This window comes from Hermetia illucens, chromosome 6 (assembly GCF_905115235.1).
Source record: "Hermetia illucens chromosome 6, iHerIll2.2.curated.20191125, whole genome shotgun sequence".
NCBI classification, from domain to species: domain Eukaryota; kingdom Metazoa; phylum Arthropoda; class Insecta; order Diptera; family Stratiomyidae; genus Hermetia; species Hermetia illucens.
In genome coordinates, this window is record NC_051854.1 from 65,397,738 (window position 1) to 65,416,846 (window position 19,109).

Consider the following 19,109-nt stretch of genomic DNA (forward strand, 5'->3'; position numbering starts at 1 on the left):
TTGATTGCCATTCCAAAATAGATTCACTTCGTTCCAATTGCCGACGATTGGTATAGGACTCGCCGATTGCATATGATGGGTCATAGAGGCGTCAACCCTCGTTCGCCAAGATGTCGATGGGGATCATGTCAGCTATCACACAAACTGCTTCATCTGAAGTTGTACGATAAGCGCATGATGTTCGCAATGCACTCAATCGGTATGGGGCTGCGATTTTTCTTCTGTTTGCTTCCACCTTCAAAGACGATGCCCAGACTGGAGCTGCATAAAACACGATGGGAGCTAACAACACTCGAGATCAGATGCCAACGGCTTTGCCGAGGTCCACCTATATTTGGTAACATTCTTGCCAACAATGTAGCCACTCCGGAAGCGTTGGTTGCTAAATTTTCAAGATGGGATTTGAATTTCAGTCTTTGGTAAACCATGAGTCCTAGGGATTTAAGCGTTGGCTGCGACTGTATGAAGTGTTCACCAATCCTGATCTTTATCGACGTCTGTTTCATTCGCTTGGTAATCAAAACTACCTCGGTTTTATGCTCCGGGAGTGTCACACGAGCTTCCTCTAGCCACGATAGTTACTCCGATACCGTCTATTAATTGTCTACTAATTTCAGGCTGAGCTACAATAGTAGACGAAAATCTAACGCAGACACAGTCCATCCGTTTCAATTCCTCCCTCTGCCTGGAAGCCACGTTTGGCAAAGATTTTGCAAATAAAATGTTGAATATGGAACCGAAGTTCTAATAACGCGATTGAAATGGAAGAACCGCAGTTTCTCAGATTCCTAAAAGGACCTAGAAAATAAAATTGGGATATGAGCAAGAAGAGTACTCCTTAGGTCGACCATTTGTGACAAAGAATAAATGAGCCGATACCAACTATGGCGCTTTTCGACAGGCAGAACTAGCACATTTTAGATGTTGGTTCTGAAAACTTCTAACCCCCAACGCTACTGCACCAATTACCCTATCAGGAGCAGAATCAAAACAAGAATTGTGGAATTATACAGAACTTTATTCGGGCATGGCATTCCTCATTGATGACAAACTGCTTCGTTCTAACCTTACTTTACGCACTGATACTGGCAGGCCATTGAAATCGATTACATAACAATTAAGTTTTCTTCACCAATTTATACATTATAAAGAAACTACTTGGAAAGGCGGCTACATCTAGTCATCGTAAACTGTCTTCAATGCCAATTCGGGACAGTCGTAGCCCATTTCCTCGGGCGTAAGGACTCCCAACTCGTTCAAAGTCGGGCGGATTTCATTCAAGAGGTATGGGTAGATCTCTGCCGTCTTGGCGCCGCACTTGTCCTTGCATCCTTCCAACCACCTCACGGCCAGAGCATAGTCGTTGACCCGACGACAAGCCTTCAGGCCAGCGGAAATGATCTTTGGGTCCGGCACCAAGTCCATGCCGAGGATGTCGTTCATGCCCTTACGCACTTCCCAGCCATCGATGTCCTTGCGGTTGAAGAACGCCTCGTAGCGTTGGTCGAATTGCTCGTCGGTCTCGGCATGCCCATGAGAGGCACGTACTCCACCGACGGCTGCGATACGGGCCGCAGACATGCCCATCGATCCTTTCACTACTCCTGTGAGTTGTGCGGCAGCCGATCGCAACATTTTCACTCAAGTGTCAATCTGCCTGAAATTGGAAGGGTTCGAAATGAAATCTGAAACACTAGCTCGATTTAATGAAATGTGTCCGCGAGTATTAAGTAACACATACGTTTTATCAAGACGAAAAAAAACTCGCTCACACCGACGGACGTCAAAGCTATCAAAAAAATAGGCCAGTTCGGTCTGTGGAAATTAAGCACGGGTCCGTATAACGTGACACTTCGTCGGTGGGGCGACTGCGTTCGTTGGGGGCATGAAAGCTTTTGTAATACGCCTATTTTTAGTACACTAATCCTTAAAAGTGCGTCGATACCCAACTCACGCCTCATTATGATGTTATGATGGGGGTTAATTTCCCTATATTGAGCTCGCAAATATAATTCTTGAATGAAATTCAATCCAACCCTTACTCTATATTAAATTCTCAATATTACTATTTTATAGCTCGAAAACGTTTGAGGGTGAAATTCAACTTACTAATCGCACTGTACCCAAATCGTCGCAGCCCATCCGTAGAAGAAACTTCATCAACTGCGTCAAGTGACATAAAATCGCTCATAGATTGTAAATTGACATTCATCGTGAATACATTTCCCTTGTCTTCTTGTCGCAGACGGAGTTATTTTTTTTGAAGAATTTCAATTCGCGTTTGAGTGTTTCGACGAAAGTAATACGGAATCCATATTAAGATGTCACCAGATGCAGCGTAAGTAACCAATTCAACTTTCATTCAAAGCGCTTTGCGGTGTAAATGCATTTATTCGTCGATCGACAATTACGAAGTTGTCCGGCGCGTGTTTCCCCCGGCGTCCATTTTACTGAGTTGATTACGAATCGATATTGACACCGCCTAATATTTATCAAGCATGGTATGCCCCCAATTCGATCTCGTGGATGAATGGACTGATTAGGGCCATAGTTTAACCGCTGAAAATGGAAGGAGCGGATGTGCGGCTTGGGTGTGGGGAGAAGGACAAAGGTTATGTTGTGCTCGCGGGTCAGGTTCTCGAACTTACTGTCGACGATTCTGAAGGTATGCGCGCAAGATTGGTTCCGCAGGGAAATTTCCGATGCTCGGGTATTGACAATTCCACTTTGGTTTTGCCAGCCGGCGAGATCCAATGCGGGAATTGTTTTCATGGAGCGTGGCGTAGGAGAAGCCAGAGTCGTGCCAGTGAATCATGCAAAGTCAATTGGATGCCGCACGCCAGCCTAATTAAACACTGTTGTCCCGTCCCGCATATAAAGGCAGAAGTTCAAAAGAGTTTTTTGATGGCACCTTCGTTTTTATAGAAAATTGAATAGATGCAACTTTTGTACGTTTTCCGTACGATTGCAGCCCTTTTGATTAGAAGTTTGATGTCTGCAAAGGGCAAATTGCCATCTAACATCGCCACCCCAGTTTCTAGATATGAAGATTAGTTCAAAGTGGAATAGATGAAGCACGGGGGCATGCTTAAATCTCTTCACAGCCAAAGCGTCAGGGCGTCATGAGTTAAAGACGATAAAGTCTGTGAGTTGCATTTGTACTTTCAAATTTACTTTTATCGCTTAATTTAATTAAAGGCCGACAGTTGAGCAACACCGAATAGAGGCCGTCACACTAACAGTTAAGCACAGCACCCCCCAAGATAAAGTATGTTGGACTGTTAGCCCATGACGCCAGCGCTAACGATAAGATTTATATTTTTATGTACTATTGATACCTCGATTCATGTTTCCGCGTGTTTGTGTCTGGGGAACTTACACTTTTCCTCCATTCTCCTGTGCCCCACAACTCTACAGTTACGAATTTGTCGACTATCCTGGAATAATGAGTTCCATTGAATGATATATTTTCAGTTCTTCTTTAGTCTTTGTCTCGCTCAGAAACCCGTCGATTGTGCCATTTGGTCGATCATAACCCTGACCTAGATGAAGTCGAGAGGCTCTTATCAACGTATCACTGCTACTTCCTTCTTCTAATCAGCATGCCCACTGGTATCTGGTTCTGATCCGCGTCTCGCAATGGTACTCCGTCGGACTACAAACTAAACATCTAACCGTCGTCAGAGAATAGACTCCGTGCCTTATTTTCACTAATGACGGAAATGACTTCTTTGGTGCAATCTAACAAAACTCAAAGACCGTTTTTGACAAAAAACTATAATCAGTATTCTAAAATTTAAAGATACTGAAAAGCCCGTGCCATGTTGGCTGACATCACAAGTCGAGTCACGAAACTTTCGTAGCCCGGCAACTGGCAGTTGCTCAGAAAAATATAAATTGTCAAAATTTCCCGCGTGAAATGCCAAGGAGGACGATCAAATATTGTTTCGTGCCTTGCTGCACAAATCAACGGCGCAACGACTAGTATCCGGTCTAGACCTGCCTTAATAAGGAACTCCATACATCCCGGTTTGCGCCGAGGTCCATCAATTCGACCTCCCTAAAGCTGTCTGGCGTCCTGATCTACGCCATCGTTCCATCTCAGGCAGGGTTTGCCTCGTCTTCTTTTTCTACCAAAGATATTGCCCTTATAGGCTTTCTGTGCTGAATCATTCTCATCAATACGGATTAAGTGACCCGCCCACCGCAACCTATTGAGATCCATAACCTGACGGTCATGGTATCGCTCATAGATTTCGTCGTTATGCAGTCTACGAAATCGTCCATCCTTTGGTATGGGGCCCAAAATTCTTCGGCGGATTCTTCTCCCGAACGCGGCCAAGAGTTTGCAATTCTTCTTTCTAAGAACCCAAGTCTCCGAAGAATACATGAGGACTGGCAAGAATGTTTTGTACAGTAAGAGCTTTGATCCTATGGTGCGACTTTGAGAGCGGAACAGTTTTTGTAAGCTGAAATAGGCTCTGTTGGCTGCCAACAACCGTGTGCAGATTTCATCATTGCAGCTGTTATTGGTTGTGATTTTCGACCCTATATAGGAGAAATTATCAACGGTCCCAAAGTTGTAGTCTCCTATCTTTATTCTTTCCGTTTGACCAGTGCGGTTTGATGTTTTTGGTTGGTTTATTTTTGGCGCCAGCGTTTGTCTTGCTTTCATTGATGTGCAGCCCAAGATCTCGTGCCGATTGCCGCCTGCTCGATTTGGATGAAGGCAGTTTGTACGTCTCGGGTCGTTCTTCCCATGATCAGCATAAGCCAGTAGTTGGGAATCGTACCTCGGAATTTACCTCAGCATCACGGATCACTTTCTCCAGGGCCAGGTTAAAGAAGACGCATGATAGGACATCGCCAGATATCTTACAGATGGTACTCAGTAACGTGACGCTTCTCTAATTACTGCACTGTGTGATAAGCCGATCAATTCCACGAACTGTTTCTTCTATACTTGGTGGTGGCAGTATTTGTCCGTCGTCTTCAGTTGGCGGACCTCCAAATTGCCGATGTTCTGATTGTTCAGTACTTCATCAAAGTACTCAACCCATCGCTCCAATATGCCCATTCTGTCGGTAATCAGATTTCCCTCTTTGTCTCGGCAGGGTACACATCGAGGTGTGTAAGACTTCATCCTGTTGACTTGTTGGTGAAACTTCCGCGCTTGGTGCGATTGCTCCCTGTACTTCTCGAGTTCACAGACCTGTCGGTTCTCAAGGGCTTCCTCTTTCCGTCTGTGAAGTCGCTTCTCCGTTCGCCGGAGTTCGTGATAAGTCTCCGCGCGTGCCCGCATCCTTTAAGAATGCAGCATTACTCGGTATACAGCACTCTTCCATTCCATTGCTAGCTTACATTCATCGTCAAACCAGCCGTTCCGACTCTTTTTGCGGCTGGGGCCAAGTATGTTTGTGGCCGTATTTATGATAACGTTCTTCTGGTGATTGTGAAGATCATTAGTTGATGCTTCATCTCCAGGATCTCTGTTGACTGCGGTTATTGCGACATCCTTTTCCCTCTTATAGAGGTTGCGGAGGGATGTGTTGTGGATGGCTTCAGTGTTAACTCTCACCTGATCGTCAGAGAGGATTCTGGGTGGTGTTGTTATTCGAGCTCGGAACACCATGCCAACGAGATAGTGATCCGAGTCTATATTGCCCCCCCTATATGTTGATATTTATCAAATCTGAGAGGTGGCGGCGTTCGATCAACACGTGGTCAATTTGGTTGAAAGTGGTTCTGTCTGGAGAGGCCCACGTATGTTTGTGGACCGCTTTCCTCGCAAACCAGGTACTTCTAACAACCATTTCATGTGACACTGCTAATTGAATGATCCGCAGTCCGTTATCATTTGTATTTTAGTGTAAGCTATGGGAGTCAACGTATCGCCTGAATACAGGCTTCGTCCCTATTTGGCTGTTAAAACCCCCAAGTATGATTTTGATTTCATATCTGGGATAGGCTTCGAGAGTTCGTTCTACTGCCTCGTAGAAGGTATCCTTCTTCGACTCTGCAGTCTCCTCTGTAGGGGCGTGAACGTTAATGAGGCTTATATTTTTAAATTTGCCTTGCAAGCGCAGAGTGCATAGCCGTTCACTTATGTCTTCAAAGCCGATAACAGCAGGTTTCATTTTTTGGCTGACTAAGAAACCTACTCCGAGCATATGGTTTACTGGATGGTCGCTATAATATATGGTGTAGCGACTCTTCTCCAGGAAACCGGTCCCTGTCCAACGCATGTCCTATAACACTGTTACATCAGCCCTATATTGGAACAGGGTATCGGCTAGTTGCTTGGCAGCTTCATCTCTCATACAGGAAGCGCACGTTCCATGAGAAAACGCGCAAAACGTTATTCCTTTGTCTTTTCCGGGTTCGTCGTTGTATTATCCGTCCAGTCCGAGGCTCCTGTTGTGGCTTCATAACTTTAGTTTTCCGTGTAGGGTTGTCAGCCCTACCCAACTTGGAGGACCAGTTGGTACAATTTGTGCCGTTTTTAGACGCGGGAGACTCGCCTTCATCCTTCTCCGTCAGCAGCTTCTCGTTTCGTTGCATGACAGCATGCACTGTGAATCCCCTTGTTCTAAAATCGAACTGCCGTGCAGATAAGTCTCCGGCAATACGTATCGCTTCCGCAAGTCTACTCTCCATGAGCGTTTCGAGGACTTTACGGGCCATGGGGAGCATGCAAAATGCCCGGTACGCGGACGGCAGCTCAGGGTCGACTTGCAGGTTATCAGTTTATAATCGAATACCCACGGATCCCCATTGACCTTGTAAATAAGGTTCTGTCCACCAAGAAATAAAAGGTTTGCCACATCTCGATGTCCTACGAATGGAAGCTCTGCAGGCTGTCGTTATCAGATTGAATTTACAGCAGTGTCAGCTGAAGCATCATCACCTCTGCTCTAAAGCATCGAAACCGCCGCAGAGTATGTGCAACGCTCCCAATTTATTTTTCTTTATTCATTGTTCTATAATGAGCACTCGTTCAGAGGTTGGAGTATTAACATTTCACACAAAATAGTGTCCGAATAACTGAGTGGTTAGAGCACAAGGCTGTCATACGGAAGGTCGCGGTTCAAATTTCACCGGTGGCAGTGCGACTTGTGTCGTTATTTGACATCGAATACCTATCGACTCAGCTGTGAATGAGTACCTGAGTCAAATCTCGGGCGAGCGCAATGCTGACCACATTGCCCTCTCTAATCCTGTAGTGTACCGTTACGGCCTTGAATGAAGTGCTCTATCACACTTCAAGGCCTTAATCCAATTGAATTGTTGCGCCAACGATTATTATTATATGTGTTCTAGGCTAGAAATCAGAGCCTTCTTTCCCAATAGCCCAATGGCCGTCTCAGAACGTGCCTTGTTGTTTTCGGACCTAGTTTGACGAGATCTGCACCATCCTTCTTTCTTCGAATGAGAGACGCTTCTACTCTGCTGTCCTCTGACTTGATCTTATAACGGATCTCGTTGCGGACTTCCGCAAAGGTTTTGCCTTCCGTCGACTTAATAAGCAAAGGTGGCAGTCTATTCTCCTTCATCTCCCCCACCTCTTTCTTCCTTTTGGTGCTCCACCAGTCGTGTTCGACTTCACTTTAGGCAAAAGATTTTCTGGCGGGGATGCGTGTTGTCGCCTCTTGTCCCTCCTCGCATTCTGCTTTTGAGTCCTAGCAGCTATCTAGATGCAGTCTCCTTCAGCTGTGTCTTCCTCTTTTCGTTTTTCCTCCGTCCCTTCTACAACGGGCTATTTGCCATAGCTCTCAGCAGGGGATACAATTATTTCTGTTTTTCGAGCATCTTCTGTTGCTTTCCATGCCCGCAATTAATTTATCTTAAATTCCAACAATTCTCGCAGAATGTACGAATGAGGCTAGTCCTAATTATTTCTATGTAAGCAAAGTCTATTTAAATAAAAGAAGACTTTTAAACTCAACTGCGGACGACGTCACACGTTTTAATTAAATGTTGGAGATCGAGTACTCCGCACTCGTTCTTAGTTGTTCGACGGGCTTGCTCATTGCTCGGCATGGTCAGGGCTGTGAAGCGGATTTCAAATATCGCTTCGCCCTCAGCAGAAAGAAAGGAATTTCAGCAATTGAACTCGTAGCGAAGTTACTCGGCCGCAGCCGGCCAAACAGACGCGGCTCTCACACCTACCAATGCCACCTGCCTCCTGTAAGAAAGACTTCATGTTGTCTAAGGAGATCGTTTTGAGCTTGCCTCCGACGTCCAATCTAAACACGCGCTCCTCACCCTTGAGGACCTAATAGGGGCCCTGGTATGGTTGTGCCCCTTGCAAGTGGCATCAGTCCTCACCGTGGGTACTCTTAGGAAAGTTGACCACTGGCTGCGCCTGACGAAATGACTTAGCAGTCAATCTGATCTCTCCAAGATCTCTCATCTCTCTTGTCGAGGACTAAGTCGCCGTACACCAGATCAGAAGGGCTGGCAGCCAACTCTTGGTGAGCAGCTGTACGTAAGTAACCTTAAAATCAATTTTGAACATGTAAATTCCGAATTAATGACAATACGTAGAGCTGCGCAGCTAGCCGATACCCTATCCCAATACAAGGCAGATGTAACAGTGCTTGATAGGGACCGGTTTCCTCGAAAAGATCCACTACACTATATATTATAGTGGCCATCCAGTAAACCATCTGCTCGTAGTAGGTTTCTTAGTCAGCCAAAATATGAAATCGGCTTTGAAAATATAAGCGAAAGGCTATGCACTCAGCCTTGATGAAAGTCAGAACCTATAGCGGGCCAATATAAACTCGGATCACTATCACGTTTTCATAGTGCTCCGCACTCGAATTACAACACCACCTATAATCCCCTCTCAAAATCAGGTTGGAGTGACTACTGAAACCGTTCAAAACACAGCCCTTCATAGTACCTATAGGGGAGAAATGAATGCCGCAATAACCGCGGCTAACAGATGAAGCATCAACAAATGATCTTCATAACCACCAGAAGAGTGTTATCATTTATACGGCCACAAACATACTTTTCCCCAGCCGCAAGAAAAGTCGAAACGGCTGGTTCGACGATGAATGGGATCTAGCAACGGAACGGAAGAATGCCGCTTACCGACTAATGTTGCATTCTCAAAGAACACGGGCACGCGCAGAGATCTATCACGAACTCCGTCGAGCGGAGAAGCGACTTTACAGACGAAAAAAGGAAGCCTGGGAGAACTAACAAGTCTCCTTACTTCGAGACCTTACCTCAGCCCAGGCTTAGGAAATATACTTGTATATGTAGAGTTTACCCTTCTGACGTTTCGCAGAATTTGCACAAAGATTTCGTACTAGCGAGGGGAAACAGATCGCTGCTTCAAAAGTAGAGATGGAGCACGTTGTAATAATAGACATTGCCCAGGTTTCCCACATCCCAGTGAGAAACAATGGCAAAGCTCCCTTAAAGATTTATTTCGGATTAATGGTAATAGATCTCAATGGAATCAGTGCGCGAATGATGCTTCGAAATTCCTCTATGGGAAGCTTGGTGGGAAGCAAAGAGACAACACTCGCGGCAATAGATCCAAGTGAGGAGCAAATAAGTAAATGCATCGCAGATCAATTTCGCGGATCCATCCCTTTTCTGCTGGGGTAAGATGAAGAAGCACACACAAGAAAACAATCTAGGCGACGCTGACACACTTACCTCTCGAAAGGTGCAGAATGAGATTCCGTGCCCCTTTGTCGTTGGAGTTGCTTCTCCTGTGTATAGTCTTCTTGGGTTACGCTTATCTCCACCCGCAGTTAACGTGTGGCTGTACTGAGTGATACAAGAGAGCAAGCACACACTAAATATGTTAACTAGGCACCGTCTTATGACGCTGAATTACATCCACACAATTATCATTCTAGTAAGTTCACTGAATGCTTTTGGGCTGAACAAGTTCTTGGGGAAAATATTTATATAAGTGGTTGTCATTCACCTCTTAGTGGGGTATATCGCGCCATCGTTTGCGATCTAAATGTCGTACAGCTCACCCCCACGACTTGCCGAGACGCTCGCATTTCTCCTCTACTGTTCTGCGCCGTGTCCTTGGGGCGACCCACTCATCCACCATCTTGCGAGAGTGGATTTCACCCCAACACCCAACTGATCTTATGGCAACCTCTATGCCCGAACAATATGCCTGCAATGACGAGACGGTGGAAACTGCAGAAATCCACGCACCTCCCACCATTACCGTTGCGGTCGCCAAGATCGTGTTTCACCATCATATGTCCGAGCCAGGTGTTGTCAGATCTCACCTTGGCATTCAGATCACCCATCATGATCACGATGTCACCTTCAGGAAGCCTCCCCTGAATTGCGTTTAATTGCTTACAGAAAGCATCCTTCTCCACTATATCACAAAGTCTCCGTTGGTGCAATGGAATCTTGCAGTTAGAAGTCTGTCAGAAATCGGCTTCCAGGTCAAGAGAACGAACCTCGCGGTAGAAGTCAGAAGCAATCCGACATCGGATTCGAGTCGGCAGCCACTTGGCTTTCCAAAGTACAAAAGCACATTGCCGCAAGAGGGATAGGAGTACTCTCCAGAATCCCACCATCTTACTTCGCTTAGGCCCAGAATGCCGAGTTATATTGCTGGAATTCCCGCTCAAGTTGAGGACCGTCGCTACCATTACCGGGAAGCGTGCGCATATTCCAGAAACCAATCGTAGTGCATTTTCAATAGCCAAAGGTGTAGTAGTCGTGAGGTCAGTCCCTCTCCGAGGCGTTGTTGACGTTTCGGTTACAGTAAAATTTTAAAATTTGCAGGTTGTTAGCCCACAAATTAATAATAATAATCGTTGGCGCAATCATCTATATTGGATCAAGCATTTCATTCAAGACCGTAACGGTATACTACAGGATTCCAGTACACTGTAGGCGATTATTACGCCCCCGAGATTATTACCCTGATTCGACTCAGGTACTCATTCATAGCTGTGTCGATTGGTATTCGACGTCAAATCGCGATACAAATCCAACTGCCACCAGTGAGATTTGAACCGCGACCTTCCGTACGATACCCTTGTGCTCTAACCACTCCGTTTTCCGGGCACTTTTAACATTTAAATTAAGTATGAAGTGATCATAACTCATCGAAATATTTAACTATGGCAATTGAAGTACAAGTTACTTTGCAAGCAACTAAAACTTTTCTAAAGGTTCTATAGATATATTAACTTACCAATTCTTAACTGTAACCAATTCTGTTTCTTTTTCAGAGTACCACCACCGGTGTCATGGGCTCAACAATCTGACCTTTTATACGTAACGGTGAATGTGGAATGCAAAGACGTTGATTACAAGTAAATCCCTCGAAAAATTCAATGATATGCTTCTTATATTTAATTTCTTTGCAGATTCACAGAGAATAGTATGCACTTTAAGGGGGTATCTGTACTAGAAAACAAACCTTACGAAGTAACCTTGAACTTTCTCCGCAATATTAATCCAGATAAAGTAACGCTTTTAAATAGTAAACGATCCCTTGAGTTTAAAATCTACAAAGTAAGTTCATTAGTTTGAATGTTATCAGGTTTTAAAAACATAATTTATCACTTGTTTAGGCTGAAACGGGACCCTTCTGGCCAACACTAACGAATGACAAGAAGAAGCCACACTTCCTTAAGGTAGATTTTAATAAGTGGAAGGATGACGATTCCGATCAAGAGCAAGGTATCTAAATTTGTGGATTTCTCAATCTCACTATATTAATTAGTTCAGCAGTGCCAATTTGCACACAATATAACCTTTTATTTTTTTTCAAATTATAGAACCCGAATCCATGGATTTATTAAATAAGTTAGTAGATATGGGTGTTGGTAAGGACGAGAAACCATCGTTTGATGACTTCGATGACGAGGAGGAAGACTCGGACGACGAGAATATCCCGAATTTAACGGACGGCTCAGGTGACAGTAATAAAGATAATCCGGCGCCAGCTGAAACCGACACTACCACGGAGCAAAAGAACTAAACTAGTGAACAATACAAAAAAAATTAATAAACCATCAATCAAATCCTTACTATTTAAAAAGGACACGTAAGAAAATCAACGCAAAATTACGAAAATCTTTAATCCAAAGCATTCATTCTACATATACACCACCTGATCGGTTAAATTTTATGGAGTTGCAACGAAGATAACAATCTCATATCCTTTCTGAATAGATATATGTTTGCTCTATGCCAATTTTGTCAATCTTTTCTGCGATGATTTATAATATTGTTGTAAATATTGTACAACACCGGCAGAATAGCAAGTCCGTAGATTTGATTTTTTATACTTTTAATTGATTTTTTGTTCGGAATATAGCGGATATGGTTTATGACTGCTCGACATGGAATGTGAATATAATACAATCAAAAATTTATAGCAATGCTTGGATCACACTGGATATGATCTCATGCGAATAAATTATTTTTAATTGTAACGGAAAAATAAAACGTTTGGCAGTCAAGCAGAAGGGAATTATATTAACTCAAACCTTACGAGACATACATACACGTATAAGTTAAACCCAACAAAATCGAACTGATAATGCTATACCATAAGATTGGGAAATACAGTTTGCTCGTTTTGTTGAATCAAAAAGAAAGGACATTTGTGTTTTACATGAACAGTCAAAGTTGCCATATTTGGATTCCAGAGATGTTGATCTGTTATTAACATTCGGTACCCGTCAAGAATTTTCTTCTACGTCCATATCATATACGCTCTACTTAGGATAATATTCTATCAGCTGCTCTAGAATTCGTCAACTGTTTGTGAAGTTTTCCGGGTATTTTTCTTGTGCTGCATTCTTTGGGTAAGATGGGATTTTGTTGCTGCATACTGTTTATTGGCTCATTGTATGACTTGCCAAATTTCACTTACAGAATAATTCCGCTCCACTCGTTATCTTTTTCTTTAGCTTTTGTCCCCTTTACAAGCGGGATCGGCTTGTCGTGATCGGTTACGCCATTTTCTTTGATCAAAGGCTGGATCTGGAGGCCTTGATATCATCACCAGTTTTATTCAGATTCAATTTGAGACCGTGTTGCATGAGACGATCATTCCACTTTTAGACAAGTTGCTCGAGATTATTTTTGGTATTAGACGTTGGGAAAATATAATCTGCATAAAACAGCGCATGGGCGCTGGACATTGGATGTCCGGTGTGGCAGTGTTCATAACAAGAACAAAGAGGACTGGTAAGAGCACGCCTCCTTAATGAACACCAACACTAGGTGTTGTAAAGCATACCAAGTTTGTTCGTGTGGCATACGGTCCTGATCCAGGAATACAATGTAGAGAAGGCAATGCTTTTCATTTTATTTCTTCATGAGTAACCGCGTAGCGTGTATTGCATCAGTAGTTCTGCAGTTCATGACAAACTCCGCTTTATTCATGGTTATTTCAACCATGTCGCGAATACCGGTGTCGAAAATGCGTCTAGAAATCAATTGCTGGACTGCCTTTCTATTTTCATATTGGAAAGAAACTCGAATAATCCGATTGAAGAATTCACTGACCCAGAGCTTTTCACTTTCAAGAGCTCAGATGCGATCTGAGTGTAATTGTGCGGTGTTTCCAGCGATTAATTATTTGAAATAATAAAAAACTTTTTTTTTATTCGCTAGTGTTGATATTTTTATTTTTGCAAATTTCGCAAGTGGTTCCCGAAATATTGGTTTTTGCAAAAATAAAAATGTCAACACACAGCGAATAAGAAAAAACAAGTTTTTTTATTATTTCAGTTACGATATCGTCAGGTCCTGTTGCTTTCCCCAATTTAGCTCAATTTTATTACTTCCTCGACTTCAATAACTTTAACAAGTGGAATTGCTTCAAATGTTGGCAATGCTTGGGGAGGTGGGGGATGAACAAATTCTTCCATTGAAATCTGCTCGAAATATTCTCACCATCTATCTGTCGCGGCTCGTCAGTCAGCAGGCAAAGTACAGTTCTTGTCATTAACGCAACAGAAATGTTCGATATCCTGTATGCGGTCGTGTCAACTTTTGACAAGTCGACGCATATCTTTCACCATCCTGAATGTTCAGTTTATCGTAAAGATCGATGTAGCGTTGGCATTCTTGTAAATTTGGCAATTGGCCAGCGTTTTATCGTCGAGAAACTTGTGGTAGAGGCATTTCTTTTCACGAACCTTTATTTGGAAATCGTCATTCCAAAGCCAAGTATCTTTGCCTGGCTTGGTAACTCCGAGGGTTGCACAGGCCGCTTTCTGAAGTGTGCTTTTAACTTGGTTCCACGTTTCCATAGTCGTAATGGTTGGTAATCGCGTGAGATCATCTCATCTTTCTTCTCACGAAATCGCCACCATTTAAAGCGCGGCGGGATCTTTCTCGGCATCAGGTCAATTTGTCTGCTGTGCGTACGCGATGAAGAAGTGAATAGTGCGATCAGCTGATATAATGGTGGGTTTCATCAGCCGGTCATCAAGTCGCTCTACTTCTTTCATGGCATGCAAACAATCAGAGATGGCAATGTTAATACCATATTAAGTATGTGGGTAACGAAAATAAAGAAGTTTATAGTTATTTTTAAGCAACAGCTTTTGGCAGCAGACCATCGGGCCTTTTCCGAAGTTTCTCATTCTTTCCAATGAGGGATAAAATTATTACCAAAATCAACGCTACCATATTACGGATCCCGAATAAACTTAACGTTTGGTAAATGTGATCTAAGAGAAAAAAAGCTATTCCATTTTCTTGCGGAACGAAGGCTATTGATATGTAGGTTAAAGGATCGCGGGTGGAAGAATAACAGCCCCAAACACTCAGGCCATTAGAGGTGGTAGTGAAACCATCTTTCATTTCAGAGATTCAAATACTATACTAAAGGTAATAAAAGTTGTAAAAATGTTTTGCACTACCAGAGGTGCCTGTCAGAGAAAAAGATCTTGTTTTTCATTGTCAGATTGAAAAACCATTTTTCTTGTATAAATGGAACGAGAAAAGAAAAAAAAAACAGTGAAAATTCAATCTAAGGCTTAAGGTATAAGAAAAAAATATTTCTACAATAATTTTAAACAAAATTGCTGCGCAATAGCTGATTCAATGAAGATCTTTTCTTCGTGAATAACCTCCGTGGACGAGAATCTGCATGTGGTATTTTTGATCTAGATCGAAAACCAGAAAGCTTCCTAAAGTTTGAAAATGTTGATTTTTAATAAAATAGTGTCAAAAATTAATCATAGAATTGTAAAATTTTTGTAAACTGAAAAGATTCTACGTTCCTTACTAGAAAATGTTACTATAAAGTTGCATTTCAAATTTGGATTTCATGGGTTGAAAATTGAAGGCGTTAGGTTTTTGCCCGATGCGAAAGACGTAGTTTCAAAAAAACACACTGTTGCGGTTTCGAGGGTTCAATTTTTAAGAAAATTCTATTCTACCTCTAATCTACGATCCCTGAGTCACAAAGTAACTCTCCTACAAGAATATCCTTATGCTGTTCATCTCTCCTTGGTGAAAAACATGTTCTACGGGCTTTCCTAGCTTCCTCAACGAGGGAACGCTAAGATTTCTCTATATACCTGGCATTAGCTTTTGGGCAAAAGTTATAACAATGAAATTCCATTCTAATTCATAACTTCCATTATTTCGTTACTAAATTACTGCAAGTTTCGCAGTAATATTGCGGCCAGTGTTACTACTAGAAAAAACTTTCGTTCGACTTTTAGATCAATCGTCGAAATAATTCATTTTACTTCAGTTTTTGTAAATTAATTTTACTCCCTCACATACTATATTTGGCATTGCTGAACTATGCTCGTAATTACTTTCATCTTCTTCAATTGTCTTTCATAATTGCCAAGTACATCATGAACTCGTTTGAGGTATGGGGCTTCTCATCATCAACGGCGCAACAACCAGTATCTGGTCTAGACCTACCTTAATAAGGAACTCCAGACATCCCGGTTTTGTGGGTTTTGCGTTGAGGTCCACCAATTCCATTATTGAGCCGGATTTTATCTACAACCAGACGGTCATAGTGTCGCTCACAGATTTCGTTGTTATGTAGGCTACGGAATTGTCCATTTTCATGTAAAAGCCCCAAAATTCTTCGGAGGATTCTTCTCTTGAACGCGAACAAGAGTTCGAAATTTTATTGCTAAAAACCCAAGTCTCCGAGGAATACTTAAGGACTGGTAAGATCTTTGACGCTATGGTGAGACGTTTTGAGCGGAACAGTCTTTGTAAGCTGAAATAGGCTATGTTGGCTGCCAACAACCGTGCGCGGATTTCATCGTCGTGGCTGTTATCGGTTGTGGCTTTCGACTCTAGACAGGAGAAGTTATCAACGGTCTCAAAGTTGTAGTCTCCTATCTTTATTATTCTCGTTTGGAGAGTGCGATTTGATGTTGTGTCTTTCGTTTTTGGCGCTGACGTTGCCACCATATATTTCGTTTTGCCTTCATCGATTTCGTTCCGCCTGCTCGATCTAGATTAAAGCATGATGTCGATATCGTCAGCATAGGCTAGTATTTGGGTGGACTTAAAGAGAATGATGCCTCTCGCATTTACCTCAGCATCACAGATTACATTTCCAGGGCCAGCTTAAAGAGGACGCATGATAGGACATGCCCTTGTCTTGTTTATGTCGAATAGTATTGAGAGTGAACCTGCTGCTTTTATCTGGCCTTGAACATCAGGATCAGCTTTGTAAGTCTTATCAATTGCGTCGGATTCTCTCATGAGCGTGTACAGTTTTATCCTGGCTATGCTATCCTAGGGGGCCTATAAAGTCGATGAAAAGATTGTGCAACTGATGGCAACAGGTACAACAGTGTTTCCGTCACTTGCCGCAGAGAGAAAATTTAATATATTGTTGATTTGCCTGAAGTCAAGCCTCTTTGATATGGACCAATGATGTTCTGGCTGTAAGGGGCTTTCCGACCTAGCAAAATAGCGGAAAATATCTTATAGATGGTACTTAGCAACGTGATACCTCTATAATAGCTGCACTCCGTGATATCTCCCATTTTATAGATGGGACAGATAATGCCTCGTTGTCAGTCTTCAGGCATTGATTCGCTGTCCCACACATTGAGCATAAGTTGATGAACCCTTGGTGTAATTGTTAGCCTCCATATTTAACCAGCAGAGGTCCACGTTTGTTTGTGCTTTCCACACAAACCAGGTACTTCCAACAACCATTTCGTGTGACACTCCTAATTGAATAATCCGCAGTACGTTATCATTGGTATCCTTATGTAAGCCATGAGAGCCAAGGTATCGCGTGAATACGGTCTCCGTCATTACTTGGCCTCTCTTTGGCATCAGCTCTTATACTAGAATCAACATTCAAGTTCTAAGAGACAACTAAGGACCTATTTCAGAGGATTATCATTATCACACCGATAATTCATAGTATATTATTAGCCTCGAAATAAATTCTACATTTAAAATTCACACCAAAACTCACAAAATCGACTTTTTTGACAAACTAAAAAATTTACTTCACATAGCACATATCACAACACATATCTTCCAGGCTGGTGGGGCAGTGCAGAGACGTGCTGAACCGTCTGGGCGGCATGCTCAAGGTCAACCTCCTCTGGGTTCCCGGGCATAGGAACATAAAAGAGAATGAGCGAGCTGACGGATTGGCCAGGCAAGGTTCTGCTCTTGGCAGCCCTTCGGTGAATACAGTCGGTGTTTCACAAGCGGCTGTCGGGGGCGGAGTCTACTCGCACTACCTAGCAGCTGCGGGCCTAAGATGGCGAAGGCTTACGAGCTGTACCAAGTCAAGGAGAATTTGGCCCGTTTATAACATAGCCCGATCACGAGAGCTCCTGTGCCAGACGTGTGCAAATCATTCAAGATTACGGCGGTCTGCACGGGGCACTGGCCCATACGGGACCATGCCGCCAGGCTCGGCATACTCTACAATTCGCATTGCCGAAGCTGCGGAGAATGAAATGAAACCCTAATGCACTTTCTCTGCGATTGCCAAGCTTTAGCTAGAGTCAGGTTACGGACACTGGGTAAACCATTCTTTGGGGACCTCAGAGAGATTTCTAGCTGGAGGGTGGGATAGCGCATTCCTTCGTAAATGCTACGGGCTAGCTCTGAAGATCCGAGCTGGCTAGACTCTGACTCCCTGCTTCCATAATAGCAGTCACGGTCTTAGGAGTTTGTGGCATCAAAACGGCGCACCACAGTGCTAATTGGGCTCCTCGGAGCGGCCACTGATACCTACTATCTAGCTACAGTTCCGCGTTTACTTCCAATTACTTAATTATCGCAGTTTACGAGTTATTGTGATTTTAGTATTTCAAAGACGATTGAAAAAAAATTAAAATGCCTGTGACAGCTAAAGTTAAGATATCGAAAACAAAGTCACTTAACATTTTTTGCTTAGAATTACTTGGCCTACCATTTGCCCGGTTGTGTTGAAACGCCCTGCATAGGATTCGTTTTAGGAAACAAGTAGAGGAAAGTGGTGCGCCTTATTTAAGGCTGTTTGCTCGACTACTTTCTAAGAAAAACGTTTTGATTAGATTACAGCAAAGTTTTTCGTGTTTCTAGCGGAGAAAGTAATGAAATTCACTTCCGCAGTGCTATGTGAGTTGCTTCTGACCTATTGGAAATGGAATAATAAAAAAAAAAATAATGGCGGCAGAAGCGGTGTCTATAATTAATTTGTTTTTGCTTGAATTAGATTGATAAATTGCAATTTTGATCGATTTGCCTTCCAAATTGCAATCGAATAAATCTAAAAAGTTTTAGTTTGTAGTAAGCAGTTACTTATTGCTGTGTATTTCATTTCAAACACAATGGTACGATAAATTCAAATTCGTTGTCCGTTATACATCATATTTATATCGTTTTAGTGTAGAATTATTTATCGTAATGCATCCACTGTGTCTGCATTCTTCGTGTTTATTTTACTGATTGTCACCCTGACATTTTCATCGACGACTAAAACATTGCGTCTCCTCATATTTATGAAAATTTAACAGAAGTTCCGATGAATGACTGCTCGAAACAATGTCTGTAATTTCGCGTAGCACCATTTAATGTGGTAATGCTGTCGGGTGTCGTCTGTTTAAAATCACCTCCAATCCGGTGTGAAGAAG

At 42.8% G+C, this 19,109-nt stretch overlaps 2 protein-coding genes across 2 annotated transcripts; one reads left to right on the forward strand and one right to left on the reverse strand.

Moving 5' to 3' along the window:
• Positions 1-997: 997 nt before the first annotated feature.
• LOC119659197 (cytochrome c oxidase subunit 5A, mitochondrial) lies at positions 998-1,902 on the reverse strand. The gene is made up of 2 exons (XM_038067159.1): positions 1,742-1,902; positions 998-1,657 (listed from the first exon to the last, which is right to left on the reverse strand). The coding sequence occupies exon 2, from the start codon at positions 1,633-1,635 to the stop codon at positions 1,177-1,179; it is 459 nt and encodes a 152-aa protein (XP_037923087.1). The 5' UTR covers positions 1,636-1,657; positions 1,742-1,902; the 3' UTR covers positions 998-1,176.
• A 278-nt stretch (positions 1,903-2,180) lies between these two features.
• Positions 2,181-12,620, forward strand: LOC119659196 (uncharacterized protein CG16817). The gene is made up of 5 exons (XM_038067158.1): positions 2,181-2,338; positions 11,241-11,324; positions 11,379-11,526; positions 11,586-11,694; positions 11,793-12,620. Exons 1-5 carry the CDS (start codon positions 2,322-2,324, stop codon positions 11,993-11,995), a joined length of 561 nt encoding a protein of 186 aa, XP_037923086.1. The 5' UTR covers positions 2,181-2,321; the 3' UTR covers positions 11,996-12,620.
• The last annotated feature ends 6,489 nt before the right edge of the window (positions 12,621-19,109 follow it).